The 26,112-nt window shown below is 39.0% G+C and overlaps 1 protein-coding gene across 1 annotated transcript in view; it reads left to right on the forward strand.

The window, feature by feature from the left end:
* The window catches only part of LOC146507178 (putative voltage-dependent N-type calcium channel subunit alpha-1B), a 285,564-nt gene that overhangs the window by 101,176 nt on the left and 158,276 nt on the right, over nt 1-26,112 (forward strand). The window contains 9 exon segments of the mRNA XM_085180590.1: nt 693-910; nt 3,040-3,152; nt 3,318-3,430; nt 3,510-3,641; nt 5,586-5,658; nt 5,741-5,858; nt 6,017-6,084; nt 8,033-8,139; nt 19,463-19,498. Of these exon segments, the coding sequence (XP_085036716.1) occupies nt 693-910; nt 3,040-3,152; nt 3,318-3,430; nt 3,510-3,641; nt 5,586-5,658; nt 5,741-5,858; nt 6,017-6,084; nt 8,033-8,139; nt 19,463-19,498 (978 nt within the window).

Consider the following 26,112-nt stretch of genomic DNA (forward strand, 5'->3'; position numbering starts at 1 on the left):
TCCTCCATGCCCGGTAAACCGGGTTATGCTCTTTGTGTTTGCGTCTTTTTGTAGAATCCATTTACCTGCTCTCATATGCGGTTTTAGTTGTTTGGGGGTAAAAACTAGAATTAGTTTTGTAAGCTTTAACCTGAGATTCTAATGTTTCTGCCAAAATACATTTATATTTAAAAATCAATTCAGGATTTAATCAATCAATATCACATTGTTCAAACTAAAATCGATTTGAATTGGGAAATCGATTTTTTTAAACCCACCACTAGTGCATACTAAAAGTTACATATTATTGGGTTTCAGTTTGTTTTTTGGGATGTTTCTTAAATTAAAGAAATAAAACTGGATGATCTTTGAGAGGTGCCATTCAAAACAAACACTGGTCAAAAATAATACAATGCTTCCTAACAGCTGATTTGATGTTGTTAACCTTGGGCTAAATGTAAAAGCAGACCTCCTTAGCTGTCTGGGCCAAATAAAGTAAAGATGAGGATAAATATAATGAGAACCATCTTAGAGAAGTGCCAGGAATACTAAGCCAATTCTGTAATCTGTCAGTAAGAATGATCAGTCTTCCCTTAATTTACTTTAAGATCCATGGCTCTAGCTGATTATAATCAAACATATCTTGATTTGGAAGGAGCACCTCATTTTTAGACTTGGTAACTTTATTGCAATTTTGCATGTTTTGCTCCAACTGCCCCCCCAGGGTCGCCATATGCTCGGGCAAGTGTGAAGAGCAAGAATGAGAGTTCATCTTACTTCAGGAGGAAAGAGAAGAGGATTCGCTTCACCATCCGGCGTCTGGTTAAATCCCAGAGCTTCTACTGGACAGTGTTATGTCTGGTTGGCCTAAATACACTGTGTGTAGCTATAGTACACTATGACCAGCCTGAGTGGCTTACCTATGCACTATGTAAGTATTCAACAGTTACATTTTAAATAATTTTCTTATAATCCTGTATGTTTTCATGGACCTGTACGTTTTCAAAATCAATTTTAACTATAGTTACTAGTTGCTTAATGTTAAATGTATTTTAGCCATTACTTGATATAAAAAATTCTCCTATCAGTGCATGGATGGCTTTATTATTTTATTTTGGCGATGATACAGCTTGAAACATGCTAGTTGTCAAATTTGATTTCAAGTGATTCTCTACTCATTGTAGAGATGGAGCGCTTTTTAGCCCGTTAAACCACGGAGAGCATTATCAACAGTTGTAGCAGTATTTACATGAAAGTAACTGCAAGTGTGCCATTCAAAATGAAAACATAAATACTCATGCCACTCTTTACCACCTAAAGTAGATAGCTTACACCTGTTGGTTCCATCTTACCAGTAATGTTATAACAAATCAATATTACAGTTGTGGTCAGATGTTTACATTCATTCGTTATGGGAATGAATGTCATGGTAATTTTGAGCCTTCAGTGATTTCTTTTAACTCTTAGTTCTTTTGCCTGGATGGAATTGTTGTACAACATACACATTTAATGACTTTAAAAAGCAAGAATTGGGTGCACAAGCTGGAATTTGGTTTAATTTTTTTTTTAAAAATCCACAGAATATGAAACATATACATATAGGCTCAATATGTGCACACACTCACAAGTTTGTAATAAGTGGTGCTAAAGGTTGAACAATGTCTTTTAACTTGACACAGTAAACATCTATTAAATTGCCATTAATGATCATGATTGACAACAACCAGTATGTCTTTGATAGCATAAAAAGGATTTGTTTTAACTTGATTTTGCACTAATTGGACCTTTACTAAGAATAATGGGAAAGTCCAAGGAATTAAGTGAAGAAATATGGTATCTAACCAGATTCCCTACTCTGGGTGGCTTTGCCTTGGCCTCTAGAATCCTGAAGTAGTTTTTTGACCAAGATATGTCCTTCAATGTACGTAATAAACAATTATGTACGACTGCTTTCTTCTTCAATATCTCTAAAATTAGAAACATCCTGTCTCATAGTGATGCTGAAAACCCAGTTCATGAATTTCTTACTTCTAGACTGGACTACTGTGATTTGTTACTACCAGGATGTCCTAAAAACTCCCTGAGAAGCCTTCAGTAACAAGAGTGCTGACAGGGACTAGAAAGAGAGAGCATATTTCTCCTCTGTTGGCTTCTCTTCATTGGTTCTCTGTTAAATCCAGAATAAAATTTAAAATTCTTCTCCTCACATAGAAGGTACTGTATAATCAGGCGCCAGCAGGTCTTAAAGACCTTATAGTACTGTATCACCTCAACTGAGCACTTTGCTCTCAGTGTGCGGGCTTACTTGTAGTTCCTAGGATATTTAAAGGGAGAAGTAGAGGCAGAGTCTTCAGCTTTCAGGCCCGTGTTCTGTGGAATCAGAGTATTAAAGTGTATAGAGGGCAAAAAGCATGAGCAAATTTCAACAGATTGCTGCATAACTAATAACACTAGGTCACACTGCTGTTTCTTCTCAAAATGTGCCATTTTGTTACATTATGTTTTAGGCTATATCATCTTGTTTTATGTAAAAGGAAAAGGGATGAAAATAATATAATTCACCCTAACATTAAGCACTCCAAATGAAGTGCATAAAAAAAAAGAAATATTTATTAAATTTTCAAATGTACAACTATATTTTGACTTTTTTCTTACATTTGTGTAGTTGACTTATTATGTTAATGTCCAAAAATAACATATTACAGCCAGCTGCAACTAAGATTGTTGGTGCCATATTTGGATGCTGGTGGAGGTTTGAGGCTTTAAAGATCATGTTGCTCATCATCCTTCCATTCACTTGAAGCATTCCATTAGAATTATAGTACCAGCTTTATTATGATCCTGGTGAGATCATGTTTCTTGCATACAAAATTGCTGTTGCCTGTATCTGCTTTTTTTTTTTACTAGTACTCTAATTCCTGTAGTTCTGTGCTGCAGCAACACGTGTAAACACACATGACTCAAACAGCGTTTTGTAATACACAAATAGTCTCTTTCTGTGTCTTATTCACTGTGGGCATAGCTGCTATAGAATCAGCTATATCTATTTCTTCTGGACAGACCTTGCGGAGTTTGTATTTTTGGGCCTGTTCCTGGTGGAGATGTCCATGAAAATGTATGGTCTTGGACCCCAGAACTACTTTCACTCCTCTTTCAACTGCTTTGACTTCGGGGTGAGTTGCCCACTTCAGTTGACTGTTTCGTCAATTTGTTGTGCATTTTGAGAACATTTATAGGCAAACTAGCATGATTCAGAACTAGTTCTCTAGAAAAGAAATGTAGCGAATTATTGAAGAAAGAAATTCAAACGGTTTTGATTTATCAAACTGTGTTCACAGGTGATCATTGGCAGTATTTTTGAGGTGGTCTGGGCAGCCATGAAGCCCGGGGCTTCATTTGGAATCAGTGTCCTGCGAGCACTGAGGCTGCTCCGGATCTTCAAAGTCACCAAGTGAGTAAATGGAAATATTTGTCTGTGTTCTGTAAAACCGGATTACACAATGGATTCATACTGGTGTGTCTTTGTGTAGGTACTGGAACTCATTAAGGAACCTTGTGGTATCCCTACTCAACTCCATGAAGTCCATTATTAGCCTGCTGTTTTTGCTCTTCCTCTTCATCGTGGTCTTTGCTCTGCTGGGTATGCAGCTCTTTGGTGGCCAGTGAGTAGATTTTTTTCTGCTGATTTATTATTTATTTATTGGGATGCAGCTAATGACAAGACTCTTGGCAGGATTTACTAAGCAGGAAAAATTTGCTGGAGCAGCATTTCAGTAAGGCAATGATGGAGCACATTACTGTACTAAATTCAGTAATTAGACCAGTGGTTCCCAAACTTTTTTGGCTAGGCCCCCCTTTGTTTTACAAGAAAAATGTTTGCGCCCCCCTCCCTCCCTTCTCGCGTGTATATGCGTGCATGCACAAACACTCATATATATATATTCAAATAATTTAAAAAAAACTTCATTTACCTGTTACTACCACACACCCAATCCGATTGTTGGTACTTCCTGGCTTGTGTGGCACTAGGTAACAAAAGCTCAACACGGCCCCTAGCATCCTGGAGCATTTCCGTTGTGTCTTGGAGTTTGTACGTGCTCCGGAGTTTGTACGGGTTTTACGAGTGTGTACGTGCTTTGTCTCTAGGGGCCACTGTAAATATACTTTTATTTATTCACTCCACATAAAATGTAATAAATAAATTATAAAATACAGAAACCAACTATTTACATTTCATACATTTCAACTTTTAACTACTTAAATTTTCAGCTTTTTCCTTTTAAACAAATTTAAAGTGAAACAACACAAAACACTGCAAACCACAACACAATAAAATATAAATTAAAATATGGAAAAAAAAGGGGGTAAAAACAACGCCCAGATCTTTAATTAAGGGAAAGGTTGCCATTTAGAAATATTAATATCACACTCAACTGACTGCGTTTTATCTTCCCATTGCACTGATGGGTGGACAGTTCTTAGGTGCCTGTGCATGTTGTTTGTGGAGCCGGCTCTATATGATATCCTTTTCTTGTAGACTCTACACTCTGCCTTTTTTTTTGTCAATAAGATTGAAATGGTTCCAGACTTTGCTTCTTTTCTTGGTGTCACTCATTTTCTTTACTGTACCTTTCCAATGTGACGGTGTTGTCTCTTGTTGCTCCCAGCTCTCTTTCTTTCCCTCTCCCTCCTGCTCTTGTTGTGTGCTACTGCTGTTGCGAGTGTAACTACTGTAACTACTACTCCCTCAGCTCAGCGCTGTGCAGAGGGGGGAGGGGCGCAAACGCAAGGCTATGTTTGCCGTCTCTGCTCAGCGCAAACACAAGGGTGACTTGCAGCGTGAAGCAAAAAAAAGTGAAAGAGAGGGCAGGAGAAAAAAAAAAATACCGCGCCCCCCCCTGCAATGGCTCTGCACCCCCCCGTGCAGGAGAATTGTCTACAATTGTCTACAATTCTCCTGAATTGTAGACAATTATAATTTTGTCATTACTTACGCTACAAAGGTCCTTCAGTGGAGGAAGATAAAAAGAAAAAAACATAAAACATGTCTTTCTGAGCATTGGCACTACAATCAACTGATTTAGGTTGGTGTGCAGGCGGAGGACAATGGTGAAGCAATACAGAGATACAAAGATTGAGAAATGGAGATGTGAATATTACATATATTTTGGTTGCACAAAAGGATAACTGACGGCAAAGTGGAAACAATGATTAAAAAAAAAAAAAACACATTATACTGCTAACAGAACTTTGGCTCTTTGCAAGCCTCTGAACAAACAGCATGCTAACGCAATGCTAGCCAAGAACCCTGCATGATTATCTTTTGCCTACATTGGGTTTGAAGTAATTAGGTCCCAACTGACAGACACCACTACAAGCCTCTTAAATTTGAGAAGGAAAAATAGTCAGTGATCAACCACGAGGTCTCACAGCCTCGTGGATGACTCAAATTTAATGATAAACATATATATTTGGAATAATTTACAGGAGTGTAATTTAGAGGACAATAAGTTGCTCAATACAGCAGGAGGTGGAGGATGAGTGAGAGGTATAGTGCTGAGGCTTTGTAGACTGATCACAGTCAGAAACTATTCATCTCCCTGCAGGTTTAATTTTGAAGATGAAACACCGACAACCAATTTTGACACATTCCCAGCAGCCATTCTCACCGTCTTCCAGGTAAAGATCAATTAAGTCATGTTATATTTTTTTATACTACCACTGAACTGGACCCCTAAAGCAGTCTCTGTCTCCCCTGCAGATCCTAACTGGAGAGGACTGGAACGCAGTCATGTACCATGGGATTGAATCCCAAGGGGGTGTGCATGGGGGAATGTTCTCTTCCATTTATTTCATTGTACTTACTCTCTTTGGAAATTGTATCCTGCCTCATATATCAAGATAGATTCCCTTTGTTGACACCACGCAGCTTTATAGCCCTGCCAAAGTTTTTATTATTGATTTGAAGATTAGCTGGTAAATACTGATTCTGTGTTTATCAATCCTTTGGTGTTTTCCTGAGAACATAAATAACCAGACACCCTCCTCAATGTGTTCTTGGCCATTGCTGTTGATAATCTTGCAAATGCCCAGGAGCTCACTAAGGTACGATATATTGTTATATATTTCATTAAATTCTTCACCCTTAGTAAAATCTTCCATGGCCTTTTACTTCATTTTTTCTTAATCCTCTGAATCATCCTCAGTCTTAACTTTAACTAAAGGTAGTCAGATATTTTTATTTATTTTTATGCCTGTTTTCTCTAAATAAAGGGCCATGGTGTGATGACTTAGAGGGTTAAGACACAGCACTGACAAGATTATGATGTAATCATTATGAATGAGTAGGTTGATGGACATCCTTAGATGAAGGATCGAGTTCTTTAGATAACTGGAAGGTGTAGAAGAACTCTTGCAATCTTCTTTACTTAGCCCTCAGGGACATTCCATGTCAACTGGCCAAATGCTTATAACGCTGACTATCTTGGATTTCTCAGAAAAAGTCCAATGCTAATGCTATAACACCTGGTGTAATACAAAAGCCAATTTTTGTGTTATGCCATTATTAGTTCATAAAATATTTTTTATGAAGTTCTAGGCAATTTCAAGCCTTTTCTGAAGGAAAATTGTATCACAAAAACAAAAGAATAAGAAATATTGCTAGATAGTGTAATCAGAGTAGAACCAAATTTGGTCGTTTCTGGATGGTATTCTAATTAATTTAGTTAATGTGCATATTTTTTATTTTCATTTCAAATGATCATTTTTTGATAATCTTCACAGTTATCATTTTCTATTAAACCATATTAACTAAAATGTTATGGTTCTAAGTTATCCTGTTAGATATATAATATACTAATGATACTTCTGAAAACTTAGCTTCATATATCAAATACTTTTCAACATATGTATTTAAACAAAGGTCGGTTGACCCACTTTCATTTTTTCACACATAATGTAAAATAGTTAATGTTATAGTATTCTAGTTATAGCTGAGAAAATAATTTTGTTAAATATATGCATATCTTGCTTCTAAATTTTAACCAGAGTTTTCAGAATCTTCCGGGGCTGCGCTTGTCAAAATGGTAGCCATTTAAAGCAGATCTTGAAAATGAAACACATGCATATATTTAGCCAACTTGAGTAGTAATTGAGTAGAAATTTAGAATTTAGTTCTATTTGGGTTGCAATATTTACTTTTAGTTTTGTTTTGTGGTATAGCTTGTGATATTTGCTCATGAAATAAAGATTTTTTTATGAAATAAAGAATTTTTTTCATTTTTTGTGACAAAAAAATTTATATTATTCTATATTATAAAATTATTCTGTTTTTTATCATCATTCCTAATGCTTTTGATGTAAAACAAACAAACACAATTCTGATTTTAACTAAGGTCTAAACCTATGCTATATTTAGAAGAAAGGCAAGATAGATATTTTTAATTATTAAAAGGGAAAGGTTTCAGTTTGAATGATCTATTTGTCCCTGATTGCCAGGACTTCACAATTTAATATTACAAAAAATGATATATTCTGATTGTTGGGGGTTAGAGTTAGAATTAGGGTGAAGGCTGGTGTCATCAATAGGTGGCTTAGACCTCAGAGGTTTAATTAAGGGTGTTTTCACACTGTTGGTGTTTAGTCCATTTAGATCAAACTTGTCCTTTTATCTCTTTGTGCCATGTGTTTGATTTTTGTCTGTGTGAAAGAAAACCAGATCACATGTAAAAGGTGAGGAAAAGTGATTTGGAACAGACTAAAGATACTATTGATGTCAAAATGCCCTAAGATGGCAAGCTCAGGATTTGACAAAGGAAAAAGAACCTCGTAATCTTCAGTGATTTTACCCTTATCCATATTCTGAATGCTCCTGCTAGACTTAAATTTTTTTTGTTCTTTAATAGTGGACTTTCTATCAACAATGGTCACAGCAAAATAAATATATTATAAAGGACTTCTCAGTGCATTGAGCGACAACTTGTTATTTATTATAGTCCTGAAATAAACACAAGTTAAAATATGTGTCCATGTATGTTTTTTTCTATACCTATAGGATGAAGAGGAGCAAGAGGAGGCTATTAATAAGAAACTTGCCCTCCAGAAGGCCAAGGAGGTAAAGGAAGTCAGCCCCATGTCAGCCGCTAACATTTCCATCACAGCGTAAGTCTTCTTCCTTTAATGTTTGTCCTGACTTGATAAACTGCATCGTAGTGACTCCCAAGAATTGTGGGTGGTTTTTCTTTAGCTACATTAAGGACCACTTCACAAGTATGCAGTCTAAATCCTTCCAGCCTGTGTCAATATTCAACACACAGAATACATTTTTGCATTTTTGATGTTCATATTAAATCTTTGTCCACAAAATATCATTACAAATATAGAAAAAAAGCAGAAATATGTAACAGCTTAGCACAAAACAACTCAGCTAGAATGGTTCTCTGAGACTGCAGACCAAAGCCAATGCTCAACTCTTCTGTGAAATAACGAACACAATCTTCACAAATATCAGAATAGTATTTCCAAAGCTATTAGATCTGTGCAGGTTGGATACTAGCACTCCCTAGTGTTCAGCTGTTGCAAAATCACTTTGATTGGCTGTGACACATGTTCAGAAAACATCATTTTGTGAGGCTTGATGAGACAATCATCCCTGCCTATTGATAAATACTGGGAAATACATTTGTGACTAAAAAAAATGTAATGTTTGTCAAAACAAAAACGTCAAATCCAGTGTGGCAGAAAAATTTTAACTTTAAACTTTGCTTTATCCAACAAATCAAATCATGCATATGGTTCAGAATGTGTTAATTGTTTATTCGTATTTATATGTAAACAGTTCACAGAGGTTACATGGTCATTATCTGGAACACAAAACATCCTTGACTACTATTTGTTAATTCAAATTAGACTTTCTCAATATCTTTGTTATCTATGCTAGCGCTTACATCTTGTGGAGATTTACCCACTTGAGGAATGGTCATCTGAAATATATGTACGTGGATGTTTTATATCTAAAACTTTTTATCCGAAAATATTTTTCTTTAAGACATCGTTTTAGAAAGTATTAGCGTGGATTGACCATTGTCAAGGCTAATTGGCTGGTAGACTTTAGCACAGGGCTCGGGAGATCACAGTTCAGTAAGACAAGAAAAGGGAAATGGTCCAGGAACAAAGCGAATCAACACATCCAAAATTTACAGTTCACACTCCCTTTCAACTGAGGGTTAAGCGCACCACACCAGGGAAAGAAATCCAGGGGCCTGTGCACAGAAAACAGTCAAAATCCGAGCAAAAACAGTAGCAGGAGCCAGGGTTTCAGCTAACCGATTAGCCCAATTACCAAACAAAGAGTTATCCTCATCCACTACCTTAAGTAGTGGATTCTTGATAAACATGTGGGTGATTAGAGCAGGTGTGCCTGGCCAGAGTTGGGAACCCGTAAAAAGAGGAGAGAGGGGAAACACAAGGGAGAGCTAGACAAAAAACAAAACCTTGATGTGCAAGCCAAGGAAGACTCACAGTGTAGAATATGACAGTTGCCCTTCTTCCAGTCCCACGTAGTACAGGACAGTAGACCGGGACTGGGATTCTATTGCGATTGGTAAGACGTTTATTTTGCTCCATGGTCCTTAGCAGGATAGCATAGGTAGCCTTCCAGTGGCAGTGCCAACTGCATAGATTATGCCATATGACAAGCTCACCTTCTATGGCATGTCATGACATCATGGGCATACTCTACCAAGCCAGAGGGGAGCTCCAAACGTTGGTACGTTGTGCTTGTCTGTTAGTCTGAGGATGAAACGCAGAAGGCAGGCCAACCTCAGAGAGCAGAGCAGAATTCACCTTAGACTGAAATCAAAGCGAGCACATAGAGGCGACCAGGACGACTGTTGCCATGGTCTGGTTTTGTTTGCTGGGCTGATTCAATTTACCAGATAGGGGATCCAATCATTCAGAAAGCACGGACCATGGTTGATTTGTCAGGGGTTTTGTCAAAAGTGGAGAATTGCCAGGAAAGTGGTCTGATGTTTTGTGAGGAATGTCAGTAAGTTATGGTGAAGTTAAACTGAGTGGAAAACAGAGCCCACCTGACTTGCTCAGTATTAAGCCTTTACGCTGTCTGGAGGTATGCAAGGTTCATGTGGTCAGTCCACATGATGAATGTATGTCCTGACCCTTTCAACCAGCACCTCCATTCCTCTAGGGCGAGTTTGCTGGCCAGCAGTTCTTGATATCTAACATTATAATTCTGTTTAGCTGGGAAGAGAGAACAAGAGAAAAAGGCACAGGGATGCTTTTTACCTTCTTTGTTTTGCAATAGGACAGCTTCCACACAGCAGTAGAACACATCCACCTCCACAATGAACTGTTGCGTGAGGTCAGGTTGAGACAAGATGGGGACAGATATGACGCGTTGCTTGAGAAGATCAAAGGCACATTGAGCCAATGGTGACCACTGGAACAGAAGATTGGGAGAGGCAAGTTGCATTAGTGGGAGGACTTGCTTACTGAAGTCACGGATGAACCAAAGAAAAACCAAAGCAACACAACTGCTTGTGATTCTTATTGATAGGCCAATCAATTACAGCTTGTACTTAATGGGGCCTGGTTTGAGGTCACCCCCACTTACACTGTGGAGAAACACTGTCAACATGAAACAAAGCTTTTTTCAGCACCCCATTTTATCCAATTAAAGGGATGCAAAGGGATGCCAAATGCTATCATTTTCCTGTAAAGCAAATTTACTTACAGGTATAAAGTAACCTTGAATCCTTGGTCATCCCTGGTTACATAATCATAATGATTACGTAACCAGGGATGACCAAGGACCAGAGGAGTAAGAAGGGCTTCAAACACAAAGAAGCTCACATCTTCAGTGTGGTTGCCAGAGAGAGTGAGTGAGACAGTCTGAGTCTTGTGTGATATCAGGGACAGGGAGGTCCTTTTCCATCAAGGGCCATGACTTAAAATACTTTACAGAGGGACATTATTGGGACATTGTTACTGCAGGGGAGAATAAGAGCCAGGAGCATTCTGGGAAAGTTAAATTTTCACCTGTGTTTGCGGACATGGTCATCAATTTTTACACATTGCAATGAGTAAATCCAACAAGAAAGACAGTTGTTTGGCAGCTAGTTCATGTTTCAAATAATCATTTAAACTGTGCTCCATGGAGGGCCTTCTACTATCAGCCCACTTCTTTAGTCAACATCGAAAAGTCTGTTGAGAAGTCGGGCACACTTAAATTTCCTTGATGAGCAGCCAACATCGGGTTTAGACTCAAGTTACATTCCGAAATTTAGGAATGAAATCTTCAAAAGAAAGAATGGGGCTTGCTTTTAGCACAGCCTGTGCCCATTTTAGCACCTGGTCTTAAAATATCTCCACAAAAAAGCAATCTTGGAACAATCTGACTCATATGCCCTTTTTCGTTTGAATACTAGCGAACTCTATGTGTAAGAAATCCAGCACATTTGCTAAACTCACCCGTGAACACCTCAGGAGTGGAGAGACAGTCAGTTTACTGATCTGAGGAGGTGAGGGGATAGAGGCTGAAAATGGTGGATTAACCACACCTTTTTACTACCTTTTACCTCTGCGATATCTTCAGCGATCATGGTTCGCCAATAATGTGGCGGAGCATTTGCTCATGCCAGTCCACTTCCTTTGAAGTGAAAGCACAGCTCACAAGGGTCTGCTCAGTCCATTTTTGTGGTTGTATTGTTCTGTCAGAGATGATTGGCAGGTCCAATAAAAACAGAGCCTTAGCCTCAGCAAGATGTGATGAATCTCACCAACAAATATAAACATAAAAAACAAGCACAGAGAAACAAGAAGGAGAAACATTAAATACTAAGAGAAAAACAGACAGAGAACAAAACCTGGAGTAGACAGCCAAGTAGGATGGAGGCACCATGGCAGTCAGTCAGAATGTTCTTTAATTAGATATATTAACATGCACTTAAATAACCAACAATTGCACCAGTTTCTTAAACTGTCATGTAAATAACAACCAGGATAGGGGATTGTAGAACGTTAATTAAAACCTAATTGATTCCCCTTCCTTTTTTGCACATTATCCTATATGTAGTTAGGAAATGTCAAGATGATCAAGAAAACCACTCATCTGAATAAAGTATAATTTTGCCAAACATCCTCTAAGGGTTAGACTCTGTTAGTGTCAGTGGACCTCTGGCTTGAGAATTTGAATCTCAAGGTTGTCTCCAAAAGTTGATTCTGTTCATGTGGACGTAGCGTTTTCAGTGGGAGAAACATTTCGTCATTCATCGAAGTGACTTCTTCAGTCTCAGCTGACTGCAGGTTTCTCTAACCTTATAAACAAGACATTTGCATAATGACTGAAACCAGCCCACTGAAGGAACAATGGGCTGGGAGGTCAGTTCCTTCATCATTACTATGCAAATTCTCATAACCATTGATCAACAACCACTGATCAATTCACAGAGAGTTGGGGAATGGTTGCAATCACAACATTGTAAGATGGCGAATGCAGAAACGTTTCTCCCGCTGAAAATGCTACGTCCAGATGAACAAAATCAACTTTTGGAGATTTGCTTACCTGGATGATTGAGCATGCATCAAGACAAAATCTCAAGATTGTCTTATTTCTGCAACATCTCAGAAAAGAGAACCTAAAACACAGGATGCAACAGGCAGAGTAAAAGTTTGCTGCGTATATTCATGAGGTCTCATGGATATAGGCAGGGCACATTATAAATGTGTGATCCTAGAGCTGATGCCAAAATGCTCTGCCCATGTATTTATTCTGTTATACACAGCAACTTGACCTGATGAATGTCTTCTTTTCACATCACTAGTTACACTGAAATGCTTATGTTTTATTATCTCAGTTAACATGTGCCTGTTGGCCCATTTTTTTTCTGGTTAAGTGTCAATTTTGTTTTGGATCCTCATTGGTCCTCATTTCATTCTCATTTGATAGGATACTAATAGACAGAGTAGACAGATAATAATTGAATGTTGTCTGGCTGTTTCTCTGACTTCATGCTATATGTTTTCCCCATGTTCCCCCTTTTTTTTTTTTGTGCATGTGCAGTTTTCTAACATGCAGTTGAAGTAACGTGCACTCTAGCAGCTCGTCCATCTGCAGCATTAGCTCACTGTGAGTTATTTTTACAACTTTGAAGTTCTGTCATTAACGTCCCCACATCCCTCTCCTGTTGACGTTAAACACTGTACTCTTATCAGGTAAACCTTTTTGTCATTCTGCCTTTGTGCCTAAAATGACATGGGGGCTCTTATCACTCATACCTTGTGACAGAGTTGTATGTGTCAGTAAAATTACGTGTGTATTTTTTACTGATTTTACTTGTAATCGACAAGTGTCGTGAGTGACTGTCAGCTCTTAACTCTTTATTATCATCACCTTTTGCTGATTTCTTTTCAGTGTCTGCCCTACCTCTTCTGTACAGTTTAGATTTCCTGCTTATAACTGCTTAAACCATGTATGTGGATGTATAACTGCAGGTTTGACTCATTTTCCAAGCTGGTTATTTTATTGTTCAGTGTATGTTGGGGCATAGTGTAAAATGTAAAGGTACAGTGGTTTAGAAATAATTTAAACCTGATATTTAGTTATTGAATTTAAATAGTAGAAAGATAATAAATGACACGTATGAACAATGATAGCTTTTAATCACAACTTTTAAAATATCGAATTATCATGTAGTGGTTTTTTGTTGTTTTTGTTGTGAATATAATTCTGCAAGATTTAAGTGGGTGATTGCAGTCGAGATATTTAAGCACCTGAATTATTGTAATACAAAGTTATTTGTGTTTTGTCTTGCTAAATGAAGGGAGTTCTTCACAAAAAGACATTTTATAGATGTTTGCTTGTGTTGCTCCAGCACCTGAATATGTTATTAATAGTACCTCTACAGATGTGCAAGTTACCCATGTCAGGTACACTGATGATGGGTACGCAAAGTTCAGACTTTTAAACAAAGTTGTAACAAGTTTATTTCAGTAATGACCAGCATTCTACCAAGAGCAGTGCAAATTAGAAATTCAAAACTGATCACAGTGGATAAAGGAGAAGACTGACCAAAATAATGCAGTGTTAGTACAGGCTTCACACATTTGTTTTCTGGATTGGATTGATTTGAATGCAGGCACAATAATCCACAATGAGTCAGAGTCATTATGATGCTTGCAAAGCAAATAGTTTCTTTATTTTATATGTAACCCCTTCATAAATCCAGTCGACTACAGCCCGTTCACCAATATAAGCAAACATATTAGACATACAAAAACACATAAAAACAACAACAAAAAAATCACTTTTCAGCTGTTTTTCGTGCAGATCTCCATAAGTTGTGGTTGCATTTCTTCGGCATTTAGGTAGAGAGTACAAAGGGAATAACATTTTTAGGTGGTGGGTAATTTAAATTAAAACATTTTGAAGATACTTGCTGAAGCTACAGCTGTTGTATTTCCCAGGGAGGGTGCAAGATATTGCCACTCAAAGATGGAGAAAGTTGTAAGAAAGACAGGGCAGGAGAGGAAGGTCAGGACAGTAGGTCATATTTAAAGTTAAGGACTGCTCAGTGCTATTCAGTGAAGTGGAAATTTAAAGCACATGTAATATCCTTACTTGTTAAATCAGATATTTGATCTATATATAATGTGAAGGTTGTTACCTTTTTTTATTTTTTCGTATTGAAATGTTCTGCAAAACAAACTTAAGTATACCAACTTTGTCATTCAAAAGTTGCATGAAAATCCCCCGCAGTTTAGTGTAGGATAAACAGGTTAGGTTGCCTTGCTGTGGTGAATTTATGGTAAAGTACTTGGATGGACTGGTGCCCAGTGGCTGTGGTATTCATGGACTGATCTTAGGGTTCCCCACCTCCTTTAACCATTGACTATAGTATTATTTTTTTCTGTTTAGGTGTGGAGGCAAAGCCAAAAAAAAGTTTGTGTCCCCATGTTTGATCATGCTATATAAGTTAACTTTGCAAAAGAACAGCTGGTATTGTCCTTCAAACTGCTACTTTTTACTTTCTGTCTTTGAGGGCATTTTTGTACTTTTTGTACCTCTACTATCAACGTTTTGTCAGCAATCAAGAGGACCTGTTATCCTGGCCTTATATTAACTTAGACAGAACTTAGAATGCAGATACTGTTATTCTGAACAGCTGAAAGACACAAGTATGTTCATTACCCATTCCCAGTGGAGAGTCTAGAAAATTTTGTTGGGGGGGGCCAGGTAGGGGCACAGATTTGGAGATGGGTGACAGATGTAATTGGCAGATAATGTTTAAAAAAAATTCTACCAACCGTTAACCATAATTCAATAACCCTATAAACCTAATAACCGAATGCGCTTTTAACTCTTATTAGAATGAGATTTTAACCACTACGGTGCAAAGTTTTTAGATACAGCGTTGATAAAGTACAAGAGATACAATCAGTTCTTTGTCAGTGTTTACTCAGCATTCAAGGACAGCAATATTTGCATAGTATTTTTACTGACATATAGTGCACATATGTTTTGGGCAAAAACATTTTTGAATATTAAAATACAAACATTTGTAACAAACAATTGACAAATTAGCCAATGCCAATGTAAAACTTTATCTGCCTATTAAAAAAAGAAGATAATCTTCTCACAAACTGGTGTTTGATTTTGAAACAGGAAAAAAGTGGGGAAACAAATGAAAAGACTAACATTTGAATAAAACCTGAAAGCAAGTAAACTTTCTTTGCTGCCTTATGGTAAACTTTTTAAGTTTACAGTTTAAAGTTTTTAGCTGATGTAAAATGTATAGAAATCATACATATACCAACAAGACAGTGTACATCACTGTCACAATCGTGTTTGTTTTCATTCAAAGGCCCTATGGCTTTAATACCTGGTGGGCCGGTCTGTAGTCAAAATGCCCGGGCTGTTTTTTTGTCCCAGTTCAGCCCTGGGCACGACACGCAGTGAATTAATCTGAGAAGGTGCATCAAAAAATAAATTGCCGCGCCAGCGGTGCACATCGCAAATCAGCTTGCATAGACACAATAGTTGTGCCTCTTCTTAATGACGGTATCTTAACTAACAACCCCAAGTACCAGATTCAACTTGTAATTGGCTAAAAATAACTTAGCCTACTGGTAAGAGGGGCGTTGTTAGCTTTCCACATTCCGACACTTCAAAAGCTTGAGGAGCTGTCCGCTCAGCGCAGCATCAGCACCATGGAAATACATGGATACATCCGTAGACTTGAGACACAATGCATTTTTGGGACTTTCAGGTGTATGGACCAATGTTTTATTTTCTGGTCAAACCAGAAATCTTTAATGAGCAGCTAGATTTGTCTCGCATTAACTGGCTGAGTTAACGGTATTTTTGAAAACAGAGATTTTCCGTTTTTTTTTTTTTTTAAATAATTCCGTCCGCACGTAAAGGCAGAAATGAAGGAAAACACTGCTAGGAACATGCCAAAGCAACAGGTGGCAATATATTCCTAACCGTGCAGAAATGTTGGCCAATCAGAAGTCTAGAAGCCTCGGTGGGAAAAAGTGAACAAAGCTGGGGCATAGAAGCAGAACCAAGTCGTATGTGTGGAGGGACAGTAACTGTGTGTGTATATGTAAGCATTTAAACACTGCAGAGAGTACAAGTAACAGTAACAGTATTGTAGAAATTCATTTCACCAAAACAATAACGTGGCGCACAGTGTGACGTCAAAAAATGCGCACACCTTTGACACTGCGTTTTCTGAGTTTTTCTTGTCCACACGTAAATGCAAAAACTGAGTTTTCAAAAATGTCCACCCTGGACGGAGTTTTTAAAAATCTCTGTTTTCAGTGACCAAAAATGCCGTTTACGTGTGGCCGAAAGGTGCAAACGCATAGAAAAATCTGCGTTTTCAAAAATACCCGGGTACGTGTGAATGTAGCCTCAGGCTCTCTGTGAGCAATTTCTTAATCATTTTAGTGGAAAAGTTTTATTACTGAAGGCTTCACACTCTCACTCTCTTGTGCTTTAGGATGCATGTCCACCTTTTCTCACTTTGAGCTGTTATCACTCCTCACTCTTAAGGTAATAATTGAACAACTGAGAAACTCAAATTCTGTGCACGATATCCTTCCATCCCGAATTATCAAGGAAAGTTTTGAGGAAATTGGGCCTTGCATCTTATTCTTAATGAATTTATCATTGTTTGTGGGCTGTGTCCCGACTGCCTTTAAACATGTGGCAGTGCACCCCGTTCTTAAAAAAAGTAATTTCGATCAGAAAGACCCTGCCAATTATAGGCCAATCTCGAAGCTTCCGTTTTTATCAAGAATTTTAGACAAAGCCGTCTTTCTCCAAATACAGGCTTACTTAGTTGCAAATCATATCACTGACAAATACCCGTCTGGCTTTAAGCCACACCATAGCACTGAAACGGCACTGCTAAGAGTCTATAATGATCTTCTTGTATTTGCTGACTCTGGTCGCCCTACCATTTTAGTTTTATTGGATCTGTCTTCAGCCTTTGGCATGGTTGATCATAATATACTCTTGAGGAGGCTAGAGCATGTTGTAGGCATCAAGGGTTCTGCCCTTAACTGGTTTAATTCTTACCTCACAGATAGATCCTTCTCTGTTGTGATGGGAGGATACTCTTCCTCTGTTGCCCCTCTCTGCTGTGGTGTGCCCCAGGGGTCTGTATTGGGCCCTTTGTATATGCTACCCTTGGGCTCCATATTTGAAAAATACAATATTTCTTATCACTTTTACGCTGATGACATTCAAATCTATTGTCAACTGACTGATGATTTGTCAGCATCACTGAACTCCCTGTACAATTGCCTGAGAGAGGTTAAAGATTGGCTGTCAGAAAATTCTCTCATTTTAAATGAGAAAAAAACTGAAGTTATGGTGTTCGACAGCCATATTCCTCGAGACCAGCTTGTTGCCCTGCTGGGGCCCCTAGCTAACTCTCTCTCTGATTCTATGCGTAACCTGGGTGTCTATTTGGATAGCTCCTTTAAGCTCGATAAGCAAGTATCATCTGTAGTTAAATCTGTTTTTTTTTTCAACTGCGCCAGATTTCTAAAGCTAAGCATTATATACCACACAGGGACCTGGAAAAACTTATCCACGCTTTTGTGACCTCCGGGTTAGATTATTGTAATTCTCTCTACTGTGGTCTCCAAACCTTCTCTGCTGCTGCGGCTCGCCTTCTTACTGGAACTAGAAAATTTGACCCTATTACTCCGGCTCTTGTTGATCTACACTGGTTGCCAATCAAATATCGCATTGAGTTTAAAATCTTGCTACTCACTTTTAAAATCCTGAATAACATTGCGCCGAGCTACCTCACTGACCTCTTCAATTTGTACACTCCTTGTCGTGCATTAAGATCATCAGGTCAATTACTCCTGGCCCAACCTAAGTTTAGACTGAAGACCAGAGGCGATCGTGCCTTTGCTTCAGCTGTACCCAACCTTTGGAATAGCCTCCCTGCTTCTATTCGAGCCTTGGACTCTATCCAATCCTTTAAATCAAGATTAAAAGCATATTTATTTGACTTTGCTTTCCTAACCAGTTCCTGACCTTTTAAATCTTTTAAATTTTAAACTTTTAAATCTTTTATTAAATTTATTATTTTTTATTAATTTTACTGCTGTTTTTGTCTTCTTAGCAGATTTTGTATTTATCTAACTCTCCTGGTCTGTTAGTGCCTCTATCCTGTCTGTGCTAGTGCCCGATTTGTACCCTGTTATTGACTTATGTTGACTCTCCATATTACTGTGAAGCACTTTGGTGTGCCTTCGGGTTTTTAAATGTGCTATATAAATAAAATTGTATTGTATTGTATTGTTATGGATAAAAAGTGTCTTTTTTTGTTTCAAAATAGCTGATAACTATTTGCTGATAGCTGCAAACATCTGTGAACAAATATAATTCTATAAAGTGGTTCTATATAGTGTGTAACTGTTAATATAGAGTGTTATTAAATTTATTGCTAATGCAATCATATGGCACACTGACCTCTGAGGAAATTTTAAATGGCACTCGCCATCAGAAAGGTTGCCTACCCCTGCTCTAGACAAAGGGGAGTAGCAATTTTAACAAAATAAAATATTATTTCACAGTACTCAACACAGTTATAGGACCAGAGGGTAGATTTCTAATCATTATATTATCTATACTATAGCATTATGGTCGAACAAAAAGCTATGTATTGAAAGTATATATGGCCCAAATGTTGATGACGTCTAATTCTTCCAAGTTTTTTTGTGCACTCTCTGAACACCTAAATTGCTCACTTGTTCGCTTGCTCACTTTCAGGAAAAACATTCTCCTTGTACAATTTAGTGTCTTTGATCTACATGTTCCTCCTCCTATGAGTTTCCCTAAAGCTAATTTGCCTTCTCTGTGCTTTTGCCTTTTCTGTCCATTTGAAATTCCTTCTCTCCCTCTGTGTATTTCAATGTTGCTCCCTTTATGTGTTTGTAGGAGTTATGTCTGCACCCCAGTCCATCACTACCTGAGGTAAAAACCCAGTTGTCTGTGAACAAGGTGGATGACAGTGCCAGTTACATGCATACATGATCATAGTGTCATCATTGACATTCTGAAAGCAAGAATACTTAAGTAAAACAGCTGACCTGCATTCTCATCATGCATACTATGTTGCAGGCTTTCTGTTCATCCAACAAGTCCAGTTCCATGTTTTCCATCCACCTCTTAACAGGAGTGTAGTGCAATGTGTTGAGCACAAGGAATACACTTGCAGGACGATGGCATATTAAAAACCTGGGATAAAGTTTCCCCTTAACTGTGCTGTGATCAGATTGGCTTCCAGACATTAATGACACTGAAATATATAATTTCCCATTATTAAAATCTAAATGGTTCAGTATAGGTCATACACTTTGAACAGTGTATGCTTCCAGCCATTTCAAAGTCGCGTATTAAACACAAATTGACAAAAAATCATAGGATGTCAAAGCATGGTAATGTAGCCATGCTTGGCCTGTTGAGGCATATTCATGAATGAGCTGTCTCCACAGTATACTGTGATAAATTTAGCTTGTTGTTGAAAGCTCCATTGCACCTTGGTCATACAGTAAATTATTTTGCATGTAGGTACTCTGTGTGCCATGATGTAAACTAGAGTCAGTGTTGGGGAGTAACGAAATACATGTACCGGCGTTACGTATTTAAAATACAAAATATGAGTAACTATATGCCGTTACAGTTACTGTTTTAAATGGTGATATTCAGAATATAGTTACTATTCTGCCCTCACTAGGGTGTGAAGCTGGTTTCTAGCTTGGCAGATAGCTAACAGGTCCACAATAAACATCCAGGAGTCAACGGATAAGTTTTAGATGTTTACTGTAGAAGCACTGTAAAACTGGTATGGAAACAATAATAAAATATTACATTTCTGCTGTAATTGCATTTTCTTTACAACATCAAACATTAAGCCATGAATTACAATGTATATAACACATAAACACGAGCATATCTAGACCCCTTCACTGTTTATTAGGCCCACGCATTTAGCTATTAGCTTAATGCTAACATTACATAGGAAATCCCATAGACGGGCTAACGTGTTAGCATCGTTGTTCCTCACAAAAGAAAGTTTCTCACACAAAACTCTAAACTGCTGCACAAAACTAACGCTGGAAAGCTTACAAAACAGATAGCAACTACTTACAGGCATGTGCTCTCTCAGGCTCAGCAAGAAAGTTTGGCTAAAGGACTGTTTTTACCTGGTGAGGTACTACGGCAAGTCGGCTGGTACAAAAAGCACACACCCAAATTATCATGCCTGCCTTAAAGGGGCAGCACACTCCCTGCCTGGTATAGAGTACTATACCACTATGTCCCTCTTAGTAACAACACAACTTCAGTGGTGGGTCTTGAATACACCCTGGGGGTGCCTCCTTGAACAACTCTCCCCTCCACTTTCCGGAACCTGCTGTCTTGACCCGGAAAGGTATTTACCGCAAGTCCTGTGGTCCATTGATTTCGTTTAACCTCTTTGTCCTTTAGGAGCACAACATCTCCAACTTGCAGGCTGGCTTGTTCTGCTTGCCATTTCCTTCTCGGCTGGAGTGTCATCAGGAACTCTTGACGCCATCTTTTCCAGAAGGAATCCACAAGGCTTTGAACTTGCTTCCACTGACTTTGGTAGAGATCCTTGAGGTCAATGTCTTCCAAAGGAGCAGACACAGAGTCCACCTTTTGTGTTAAAAGCATAGCAGGGGTGAGTATGGTTGGGATGTCTGGATTGGAAGATACAGGGACTATTTGGCCGGGCCTTCATGATGGCTGCGACCTCTGCCATCAGCGTGGTGAGCACTTTGTGTGAAAGACTAGGGGAATGCATCTTGAGCAACATACTATCCAAAATGCGGCGAGTCATCCCTATCATTTTTTCCCAAACCAACTTGGGTGAAAGGAAGAGATTGGGTCAACCAATCAGCAGGTAAGTTGGACATTTTTGTTTTTCCAGACTTCCTCTTGCTCGAGTGCCTTAAGTGAGTCTCTCCAAGACATCCACTGTGCCACTTTTTCAGCAGGTATTGGGGTGTCCCAATCGCAATGCTCAGTGCATAGCTCTCTGACTATAGCCTTGCCCTAGGAGCTGCAAACCCCAACGGGTCGAATATGCTGTTAACTGTGGAGGAAATACCTCTACGGGTAAAGGGCTTCTCCTCCTGGGAGACAAGAAAGGTAAAGCTGTCGGTTTGAAGGTGCCAGTTGAGACCTAAGCTTCTCTGCATAGGCAACGGATCCACACCTAGCTCTAGGTCTTTCAGCTCTTTAGCACGTTCCTCAGGTGGAAACGCCTCCACTACTACGTCGTGGTTGGAGGCTATTTTATATAGCCGTATGTTGGAATCAGCCAACATCTCCTTGGTTTCCTTCAGGACTCGGATGGCGTTGTCATCGGTGGGGAAGGAAGCAAGACCACTGTCCACGTAGAAGTTCTTTAGAACAAACTGTTTTGCCTCTGCACTGTGGTCTTCCTGTCCTTGCAGAGCTGCTCTTCTCAAGCCGTATATGCCAACAGCGGGAGAGGGGCTGTTGCCGAATACGTGCTAGAGATGGACCGATCCGATATTACGTATCGGTATCGGTCCGATACTGACCTAAATTACTGGATCGGATATCGGAGAGAAATAAAAAATGTAATCCGATCCATTAAATATCAAAAAAGCACCTCACAAAACTTGGCGACATGGCAAGCCGGAGCAGTGTGGTCACATGATAGAGCGGCTGTGTGTATTTGTAGCCTGCTAGCAAACATTTCATCTCGGAGGAAGTTATCTCAGAGAGAAGTAAAGCAAGTGTGTAAGTTCATCTCTGAATGTTTGTAAAGCATTCCCGCGTTAAGCTTAACAACCTATATATATAGAGCAACTGCCTCTTCTCTCTCTCTCCTGCTGCTACTTCAATCGTGAAACTGCTTAATGATCAGCTGATCGGCTTTTCTGTCGCGAGTCCGTCTCTCTTCTTTGTTTTTGGCCCACTTCTCACCAGAAAGAGGAAACCAGCGGCTGAACAACAGCAGCACTATTAAGCTTGATAAGCTGTTGTTAGAATTTATTTAATATTACTTTCTAGACCAGGATCTTTTTCTATGCAGCTGACGGCTGGTAACTGTGCAGGGGCGGATCTAGCAAGGTTTAGCCAGGGGGGCCGATAGGGCATGAACAGGCAAAAGGGGGCACAAAGACATACTTTTCTTTCTTATTCTCATTTAAAATATCTAGCTTTTAATTACTTAATAATTATCTGAATCTTACACCCAAAGTTTTAATCTGATGTAAAATGTATAGAAGTCCATTACTGTATATAGTAACTGTTAAGTCTAATATACCCTAGTACTTTTTAGTAGTAGTACTTTTTCCTTTGGGAAGGTACCATCTGTGCAGTCTGCAATTCTGTTGAAGAAAGATGTTGAATCTATTTAATTATTCTTGAAAAATAATTTATTTCTGTGATTTTTTTTCACCCTGCATCAAATTAAAGTTGATTACATTAAGCATCATGAGGAAGAGGGTGGTTCCCTATTTGCTTTTGCTGGGAGTTTGCAACCCTATTAGTTAGGTTGCTTAATATTTCTGCTAAGTACTCTTTAAAATACCAGAATAGGGAGGATGGGGTAGGTTTAACTTTATTAGATTGATCAGTGTTGCTGATCTATGAAATATTTTGGGTGCAGTGTGGGTTTTTTTTTTACATACAGGTATAACAGAATAGCTTTAGTGTTGTTGATGTTTTTTAACTTGAGTATGAACTTATACAAAAAGCAGCAAGATATTAAAAAAACAGTTTTACTGATTAAAAAACACACTATATCGGATTCATATCGGTATCGGCAGATATCCAAATTTATGATATCGGTATCGGTATCGGACATAAAAAAGTGGTATCGTGCCATCTCTAATACGTGCACGGTCATCCCGTGATACGCTTGGTGGGGTCATTGTCCTCGAACCAGAGGAAATGTAAGAAGTCTTGGTGATCATGGTGGACTTTGAAGCAATAGAACATCTGTTCTATGTCTGCTGCCACTGCTACAGGTTCCTTGTGGAAGCGGATGAGGACTCCTAAAAGTGAATTATTCAAGTCAGGGCCACTCAGCAGGATGTCATTCAGTGAGACGCCATCATGCTTAGTGCTGGAGTTGAGCACTGCCCGTACTTGACCTGGTTTGCGCGGATGATACACTCCGAAGATTGGCAAATACCAGCACTCTTGTTCACCAGTGGGTGGTGGTACTGGTTCAGCATGACCTGCCTCAAAGATCTTCTGCATGAAGGCAATCATGTGTTCTTTCATGTCTGGCTTCTTCTCCAGCATGTGCCATAATGTCAAAAGACTCTTGACTGCTTGGGCTCGGATGTTAGGGAGTTGGCACCTTGGTTACCTGAAGGGTAGTGGTGCCACCCAACTATTCAAGTCATCCATGAAGACCTCGTTGTCCAATATTTCCAGAAAGACTTTGTCTTCCACAGACGTAGCAGGCTTGTTGTCGTGTGGCGTTTGCAGGAAGACCCCTTTACCAAGACTGTCTTTCCCATCAAATAGGATTTCGGATGCGTTAGCTCCTGGAAACTGACGATGCTGCTCTGGAGTGTCAAGCTTCTCTTTGATAAGTAGACTGTTAGTGCAAGGGTCGAACAGAGATGTACGACCGTTACTCAGCACGTTGCACTGATAGACGTTTACAAACTCTTGTTTGTGGGCTTTTCTGAGACAAACCTTTCCCACAATCACCTATTCCAAGTCGAGATGCTGGGCGTAGGGGGCATCGTGGGGCCCATTGTATCACTCTTGTGTGCCTGTGGTACATCTCGACCGAGCAAGATCAGGATGCTTGCTGATGGATCTATAGCCGGAATTTTATCCACAACCCGCTTGAAATGTGGATAATGTCTGACGATCTCAGGTGTGGGGATTTCAGACTTATCATCAGGGAGCATGTCACATTCGATTAAGGTGGGGAATTGTCTTGCCATCTAATGACTCCATGATGAAATTGTTGGCTCGGTGCCCTGTTGTTTCAATAACTCCTGAGCAGGTCTTCAAGGTGTATGCTGCCGTGCCCTCTGTAACTCCAAAGAGCTCAAAAAACTCTGTTCTTGCCAAGGACTTATTGCTCTGCTCGTCGAGAACAATGTACGCCTTAACAGCTTTCTCCCTGTGGCCAGCTGGATAAACTCTGACAAGACAGATTTTGGAGCACGACTTTGCTCTGACGGTAGTCCCACAAATGTCTGTGCATTTTGCTGTGACAGCTTGAGGAGCTTCTTCTCCTTGCTCCCCGCCTTGCTCTCTTGTGGTTACAGGAGTCTCTGATATCCAGGGGGCCGGCCCTGGGTGTAGCGCAGTAGGGTGGTTCTCACTCTTGCACTCTCTGCACTGAACATTTTTGTGGCAGTCTTTCGCTAGATGAGTGAATGAAGTGCAGCACTTAAAGCAAATATTATTCTCTTTAAGATAAGCTTTCCTTTCATCCAAAGATTTACTCCTAAACCCACGACAGTTACTTTGTTGAAATAAATAGATTACAGGGCGTTTTTTTCCTGTTTCATATTTTAGGCCATGTCCTCTCTATTTTTGGACCCAAGCAAAACACTCATTAAGAGACTGTGTGTCTCAATCATGTCACCTCTACTTGTGGCCCACATAAATGACGTGAAGAAATATTTGTAAAAATTATTATTCAAAAAATTATGTAATACGAAGGCAATAGGCAGAGTGTTTGACGCATAGCCCTAAAGAATGTGTAGCGTCATGGGCAGTGTAGTCCGTGCTGCAGGGAGAATGGACTGTCATACCCGTTATGTGTCTGTGAGCGAGGGAGGGAGAAAAAGGAGAATCGAAAGTACAAGTTGTCACCGAGCAGAAACGGGAGATGGAAGCATGTAAATATAATAAAAACCGCTGCAGCCAAAAAAAGAGTGCCTGACAAGCCCAGATGTAAGTAAGCAATTAAGACTCAACTGTACACTGTGTTCGTATTTTCTTCCAAAACAATAAGTTCCAGCTTTTCAGCGCCTCTCTCTATCTCTCGCTAGCAAAGTTGACCCAGACAACAAAGTAAAGCTAGTTTTCGGCTACGAGCCCGACATGAACCTGACGTATTAGCCAGAGGTCCCTTTACTACGGTTCAGAGCCGCGGACCTGTTTTATATACGCACGGAATAGGTTTATATTAACATTTAAAAATCTAGTTGGTATTGGTATGGCAAGTAACCTTCAGTAATAGTAAAAAAATCACACAGCAATAGTACATTCATGTAGTTGTAAAAAAGCATGACAATATATTAAGTAATCCAAAGTATTCAGAACACTTTACTCTCATTGAGAAACGTAACGGAATACTTTATAAAATACATTTTGGTGCATGTATTCTGTAATCTGTAGTGTAATACATTTTAAAAGTAACCTTCCCAACACTGAATAGCGTATACAGCTAATTTTATGTGCTATGAATTATAAAATGCATACATACTGAATTTGTCACAATGGATACTCTACCTGTCCATTGGAATTGGTTTTATCATTTGCTGAACTTACAGATTATTGTGACTATTGCATTGGTTTAAAAGTTGATGTTGATGATTCAGAATATA

This window comes from Neolamprologus multifasciatus, chromosome 12 (assembly GCF_963576455.1).
Source record: "Neolamprologus multifasciatus chromosome 12, fNeoMul1.2, whole genome shotgun sequence".
NCBI classification, from domain to species: domain Eukaryota; kingdom Metazoa; phylum Chordata; class Actinopteri; order Cichliformes; family Cichlidae; genus Neolamprologus; species Neolamprologus multifasciatus.